Source organism: Sinocyclocheilus anshuiensis, unplaced genomic scaffold (assembly GCF_001515605.1).
Source record: "Sinocyclocheilus anshuiensis isolate Anshui unplaced genomic scaffold, SAMN03320099.WGS_v1.1 scaffold1257, whole genome shotgun sequence".
Lineage (NCBI taxonomy): Eukaryota > Metazoa > Chordata > Actinopteri > Cypriniformes > Cyprinidae > Sinocyclocheilus > Sinocyclocheilus anshuiensis.
This window is the reverse complement of record NW_015548249.1, coordinates 351,296-358,732: the sequence shown is the minus strand read 5'-3', so window position 1 is coordinate 358,732 and position 7,437 is coordinate 351,296. Positions and strand designations below refer to the sequence as shown.

Sequence of the window (7,437 nt, the reverse complement as noted above, 5' to 3'; positions counted from 1 at the left end):
GCAGAGTCTTTCTGCTTTACAACAGGAGACCTGAACCCTGCTAAAGACACTTAGTAAATACGCAAACATAGAATCATATTAACACATTGACACTATTATATGTAACACTGACATACCCTGCTGTACTATACATTAGGCCTGGGCGATATGGGCAAAAATTCATATCTCTGTATTTTTTGGCCGATTTGCAATATATGGTATATATCGGTATTTTTGTTTTTGTTTTGAAAAAAATCTGTATTTAATATATATATATATATTTCACTTACCGCCCAATGTTGTCCAACAAAATACATATTAAAGGCTATGAAAACAAAAAGTAAATGTAACCATGTAAGCTTTTATATTATGTGCAAAAAAGGGTTAAAATAACATTTCGTTCTAACATTGTAACATTGCAATCTAAAAACTAAGATAAGGCTTTTAAAGCGGAAGTTAAATTCACTAAACTAAAAATTAAAATAAATGAGTTGTGTTAGGTTATTTTGATTACCCCATTAGTCACTTTACAGTCAGTGCTATCATAAAAATAGGCTTACTTGTAAGTATACAATTTTTATTGTCACATTTATTGTCCAACTACAAATATTTCAGCGAAATGTATATTTTAGTCAGAATTATTGCACTCCTATTTAATTGAGCTCTGTCTGTTTGGCGCGCATGCGGCGTTCGTTCCATCAAGTCTGTGAAGTTTAGCGGAGAATCCCAAAGCAGAAGGTTCATGCACTTCTGGCAGAAAAACTGAATTATTTCCATGGCTTTCTAACATTTACAGATGGAGAATATACCTGTGAAATGTAAGTTATGCATTCAGGAAGACACATCTCAAACACATTAAACAGCGCGAGTAGCCTAGTGTCTCTGTCAGCAGCACACACAGCCTTTCTGTCAGAGTATATGACGGGGCGAGCCGCTTAAACTAATATGTGAAACAAAACTATAAACTATGTCTCACCAATTGTTAAAGGCCTTAATATGAAGCTCGTCACATGTTTAGAACAAATTGGATCATTGCACTTTCACCGCAGCAGCTCAGTCTGTGTCCTCCACTATATTTTCAGATGCGCTCATATCAAACTACTGTATATCGATATATAAACGGTATTGCCTCATATCGAATCGCTTATAAAGAAAATATCGATATATCGTACAAACTCAATATACCGCCCAGTCCTACTATACATAAACAATAACATACACACATATACTCACTGTTTTTCTGTTCTGCTTTTGAAGAGGAGCCTTGCTGTTCCTGAGCTTTCATCATGTGAACCCCTTTACAAATCTCCTGAAATGACCTCTGAAAAACTAGTTTTTAGATGATGTGGTGTGGTTTGAGTACTGTTGTACTAAACAAAAAAATATGTTAAAGATCAGTGCACAGGAAAACAGCATTCGGGAGAGAAAATAATCAGTTATATATTAATAATTTTGTCTTTGTTGAAGGGTTTTAGCACTTTCAAGTACCTAATATCACCCTACTGTAATAAACATGCTAAATGAAAAATTAGCATAAAGCAGATGGTTCTTACATAAAAAAAAACTATATAAAATATATACAACTATATACAAAAAAAATATATATTTTGGAAATACTGTTATTGAGTGCAAGTTCTGGAATGAGTATGTGCATGCTGAGAAGGATAATTACGGTTTTGCTCTTGCCCTTTTCCTTTCTGTATTTCCGTTGATCCTGCTCCCACTGTTTGCTGTGTTTCCATTTCCATTACTGTCACTAGAGGACGCTATGCTCAACAGGTGCTCATGAGAACCATTACTGCCATGACTGCCATAACCACTGGACCCCATACTGTGGACCGGCTACAAGACAGAAACTTACACAGTCTATTCCATTGTTGAAAAATACTTTAAACTGAAACTAGCAACTAGCTATGGCAACAGTCAGACACATCAACTACAAATTCCACATTATGCTAAAGAGTGTTTGTGGAGAATGTGAGGCCATCTGTGGAACTTTAAACCTGATCAAATTTACACTGCTAAAAAATGCACTACTTTTACATCCTTCAGTCTGCATGTGTTTTTGTGTCTGCAAAATACGGAGATTTCACCTGTAGAAGCAGTCTGTGAACCTGTTCAGTAATTTCCTGTATATCTGAATCCATGATCTTTTCCACTGTAAAAGCCAGAGCTGAAAACACATCCTCATTCATTGGACCCCTGCACGTAGACACAGAAACCATACATCAAAAAGGTTATCACAAAATAAAAATGTGTATTATATCTACCTTTATCTAAATTAAATCAAAGACCGTTAGGAATGTATACAGAAGGTGAAAACTCACATGCGAACTTTGTGTCGTCCAATAACAAAGGACACCTTGCGGCTACATGGGTTTACAAAGCTACACCAGCTTGTGTCTAGAGTAACATATTCTCCATTTCTCACACAGAATCGGATCGAGGAGTGATCAAATGGCTGCCCAACATACTGCAGAACTGTAGCAGAGAGGGAGACATTTAGGAAAGCAAGGACAATACTGGATGTGATTGGCTGAGGGTAGCATAATGCCAGTTATAGGTTTCAGTTTTAGTTTGTCTTTATTAGTAGTAGATAATGATACTCAACTTTACCTAATCTTGAAATTTACTTTATATTGAATTTGTGCTACACGACATGACAAAAATTGTGTAAAAAGGAGTATTCGTCTGAGTGTCAGGCACCCCCTGATGGAACACCAGGATTAGAACATTTTAACAAAATAAACACTTCTCATGAATTGTGTTTGTGTATGAATTTGTATCCTAACTTTTCTGGTGCACATCCAGCATTATAGGTCTGTCACTGGGATGCAGGTGTAACAGAAGAGGTGTCCCTGAGGCAGAAATCCTAACAGAGGCACTGCCCTGCAAAGTATGCAAGTATTAATATGCTTTTAGATTATATTATTCAGTTTGTTTGTCTTTACTTCCCAAAGTAAATTTGGTTGCAGCGTTTAGACAAAGCTGAGGGGATAAAAGATTGTCTAAGTAGATTTGTTCTAATAACAGATATATTCCAAACTGAATGCCAGAGGGAAAGGTTTGAAACTCCTGATGCACTAGGTAGCTATTATCTGACATTATACTTTGGGCTTTTCACAACACCTGCCTTTGGTTTATCTTGGCCAAGCTTATGCGCTCCTTCTCATTTACATTTAGTCATTTAGCAGACGCTTTTATCTAAAAATGAGGACATTTATTTTACTATCCTTATTTTCAAAAGAGTTCTTATCCTTGACATTTATGGTAGGATACCAATACAGCAAGGAAAAAGACTCAACTGATTCAATATAAGACTTGTAAAACATAAACATAAACTTTAGTGCTTTATCCACATTAAATGACTCTTAAATTTGCTCAAATAGTGCACAATTTAATGTCCTGTTAGATGTTCAGTATTTGGAGAAAAAAAAAAGAAGTCTTTTTAGTCTTTAAAATGCATCCTCACACCATCTTGCAAAGTCATCAACAAAGTTGTCAACCACAGACCAGAGTATTTTTTTAGCCAAATTAAAATGTAACGGCAAGTTTCCATTTCCATTTAAACATTTAGCAGCAGACACTTATCCAAAGCAACTTACAAATGAGGACAAGAAGCTTAAAATAATTACTGCCTTATTGATGTAACCAAACAGTGTTTAATCAATCCTGTACAGGTATGATGCATAATACAGTATTTGCAGGTGACGACAACTAACCACAGTCTGGTATTTTCTTCAATCATAGTTAACACTGCTCAGTGCTCACAGACACAAACCTTTCATCAACATCTTGAAACACACAGTTTGGCGTGTGTGTTGTGGTGAAGATTCTCTTATCAGGTGGAATTCTTGGTGCTTCAAATTAGAAAGAAAAAAAAAATCAAAAGACAACCTAATTAGTTATCATAATAGCTTGAAAGCTAAACACTTGAGGGCAATAGCATCTATGTGTGATTACCTTCATATCCAGAGTGAACTCTCTCAGCCAAAATGAGGCAGCAGAAATGTTCCTCAGAGAGCTCTGAGTCTTCAACCTTCATTAAATATGGGGTCATCCTGAATGGATAGTACTGCAGATCTCCTTCCTTCTCTTTACCACCACTACACAAACAAACAAACAAACAAAAAAGCACATTTTAAAGATAATTTCAAACCTAGTATTGCATCACCAGTTTGACTAACAGCATACCCAGATAGCAAGATATTGTCGGCCCCGATCCGGCCCACATCTGGCACATGTGGAATGATGAGCTGGTCCACATGTAGCGTAGAATGATGGCACTTGGGCGGACCGCTCCTGTTTGCCAGATCTGGGCCAAAAGCAGGCCATAGCAATGCCACATGTCAGCCAAGAGCAAAGAAATAAAGCACACTGGACCTTATCTGAGCCACAAACTCTTCATATATTATTTATAGATTCCTCCCAGCTTGTCTAAGCTTGTTAACAAGCAAGATCACTGAAGGAAAGAAGAGAACAGAAAAAAAAGAGACAAACAGAAACTCAAGAACTACAACTGACTTAAGCCACAGACTTAGATGAATTCAGCCGAAGATAAAAGACATTAAATCTCTGAAGAGCTCAGCAGAGGATTAAACAAATCCACAAACAGCATTACCAGCTTCACTTATTACTAATCAGAATGACTTTATTTCTGTTAGAGGTCTACAGAAGTTCTTATTGAGAATTAACAGGGGTTGAAATCTAACGTTTGTTTCATTTGAAGTCACCATATTGATGATTAGTATTTCCATTAGTTGGGCTTTTTAACTCTTATAACAGTTAATTTGTTTTCGCTGGCTGTTGTGATGGTGTGTTTATCAAACACATATGCAGTAACAAATAAAAACAAAATGAGATCAGGTGATGATAGTCAGTTGTTGATGGTTCATCATCATAATGAAATAGTCTGATTCACTAATGTCATTTGACAAATGATTGTGTTGTACCAATAATGCATTTGCTGTATAAAACTGCAGTGTGAGGCCCTGTCCACACAAACGTGGTTATTTTTAAAACGCAGCTTTTTCTACGCGTTTAGGTCGTTCGTCCACACGCAAACACAGCACCAGGTCACTGAAACCGAACATTTTTGAAAACGCCTGCCAGGGTGAAGATTTTCAAAAACTCCGGTTGCAGTGTTATCGTGTTGACAGCAAAACCGGAGTTTTTGGCTTGTGACTTCAGAGCCTGCGCTGTTATCTCCTCCTACTGGAGACTTTTTCAGGCTTCTGATTGGCCAACATGGCTTTACGGTTGAGATTATATTGCCACCTGTTGGTTTGGCATGCTCTTGACAGTGCTTCATAGCATGCGTTTGCGTTTTCATGTGGATGGAGATTTTTTTTAAAACAGAAGAAGGAAAAACTCCATTTATAAAAATACCCATGTACATGTGGACATGGCCTAAGATCAACAGTATTGCAGAACCAGTTAAAATATTTAAAAAAAAAAAAGCACAATGGCATGCTCTTGACAGTGCTTCATAGCATGCGTTTGCGTTTTCATGTGGATGGAGATTTTTTTTAAAACAGAAGAAGGAAAAACTCCATTTATAAAAATACCCGTGTACATGTGGACATGGCCTAAGATCAACAGTATTGCAGAACCAGTTAAAATATTTAAAAAAAAAAAGCACAAAAAATGACTCCAATAACGCACAAAGTCATCATAAATCAACATATGAACCTCAACAATGGTGACAATAAAAATTGTAATGTTGCCATGCACGATGGGTACCATATTACAAAACTCACAGCATGCATCACAGCATGAATAAATGATGCAGCTGAATTGTCCTATTATTTTCTTTAATTCTAACTTTGGCTCATGCATTTATTTTGTATTTTTTTGCTGTGTCTTGTAGTAGCTTTTTGTAATGTCCAGAATTGATCCGATTAGCTGAATATTTTGTCACCATTGTTGAGATTCATATGCTGATTGCGGATATCTGTTTGTGTCAGTATTGTTCACCTTCTATTATATCTTCAAACTGATGTTGCAACTCACATTGCAGTAACACAGGATTTGTAATGTAAAAGCATTAAGTTACACAGCGTCAAGATTCAAATTGTCTTCAGTGAATCAGGCCATTACACAACAATTGTGAAACCATCAGTAGCAAACTATCATGTACAGCAAATGTATCAAACACACTGCCACAGCAGCGAAAACAGACAAATGATTAATAATAAGAGTTAAGAGCCCAACTAATGGAAACTCCAATCACCATTATGGTGACTTCAAATGAAACAAACATTAGATTTAAACCCCTGTTAATTCTCAACAAGAACTTCTGTAGACCTCTAACAGAAATAAAGTCAATCTGATTAGTAATAAGTGAAGCTGGTAATGCTGTTTGTGGAGTTGTTTAATCCTCCTCTGCCGAGATCTTCAGAGATTTAATGTCTATTATCTTCAGTTGATTTCATCTGAGGCTGTGGCTGCAGTCAGTTGTTGTTGTTGTGTTTCTGTCTGTCTCTTTTTTTTTTGTTCTCTTCTTTCCCTCAGTGATTTAGCTTGTTGACAAGCTGAGAGGACTCTATAAATAATATATGAAGATTTTGGGGCTCAGATAAGGTCCAGTGTGGTTTATTTATTTGCTCTTGGCTGACGTGGCATTGCTACGGCCCAGATCTGGCAAATAGGAGCAGTTCATTTGTGCCATCAAGTGCCATCATTCCACGCTACATGTGGGCCAGATCATCATTCCACATGTGCCAGATGTGGGCCGGATCAGGGCCGACAATATGTTGCTATCTGGGTAACGACTTGAACTGCTAATGAACTTAGCCCAATTAAATATGAATCATTTGATTGACATGTAAACAACAACAGTTTTTTCACATGACATTTAGGGGCTCCAGATATCCAGTTGACTAGTTACTAAGTACTTAAAAGAAAACCAAAAAAAATCTTTAAAAGATTTGAAAGTCAAGACAGAAGTAACATACTAGCCAGTCAATCATACTGAAATGTTATTGTCCAACTAGAGTTATTGTTATTGTCCGAATAAATTGTACCGAACAATGTAGACAAGAATGACTCCTAACAAGCGATTGAGGTGTTCTGTTGTTGGATGTAATAAGGAACATAGCAGTCGTCATTTACTCCTGACATCTGAGCTGCTGAACTTGCAGTGGATTTCGTTTGTTTCTGAAGGGAATGCTCTGGTACTCTGGCGTTGCTGATCTGCCTAAATGCGTCTATGTTCGCGCGAATCATTCATGATCCAGCCTCATCTACAGAAGAAGTGAGTATAATGTTTTGTAATGAATCTTTGGAAATCGCCTTTCCTAATAATGTGCTAATTAGCAAGTGTCACGATGAATGTAAAAGTAAAGTCTAAAGTAAACAGTCTCTCTGAGAGCAGCTTGCAATAGAGGGGCGGGGTCAGCAGAGCTCATTAACATTTAAAGGGAAATGCTACAAAAACGGCTTGATCTGAAAAGAGCT

General features: G+C 36.9%; 1 protein-coding gene across 1 annotated transcript in view; it reads right to left on the bottom strand.

The window, feature by feature from the left end:
• The window catches only part of LOC107655301 (period circadian protein homolog 2-like), a 19,076-nt gene continuing 11,639 nt past the window's right edge, over nt 1-7,437 (bottom strand). The window contains 9 exon segments of the mRNA XM_016442759.1: nt 1-40; nt 1,213-1,300; nt 1,652-1,821; nt 2,073-2,181; nt 2,307-2,460; nt 2,772-2,840; nt 2,843-2,868; nt 3,761-3,839; nt 3,943-4,085. Coding sequence (XP_016298245.1) covers nt 1,264-1,300; nt 1,652-1,821; nt 2,073-2,181; nt 2,307-2,460; nt 2,772-2,840; nt 2,843-2,868; nt 3,761-3,839; nt 3,943-4,085 — 787 coding nt within the window. The 3' untranslated portion in view covers nt 1-40; nt 1,213-1,263.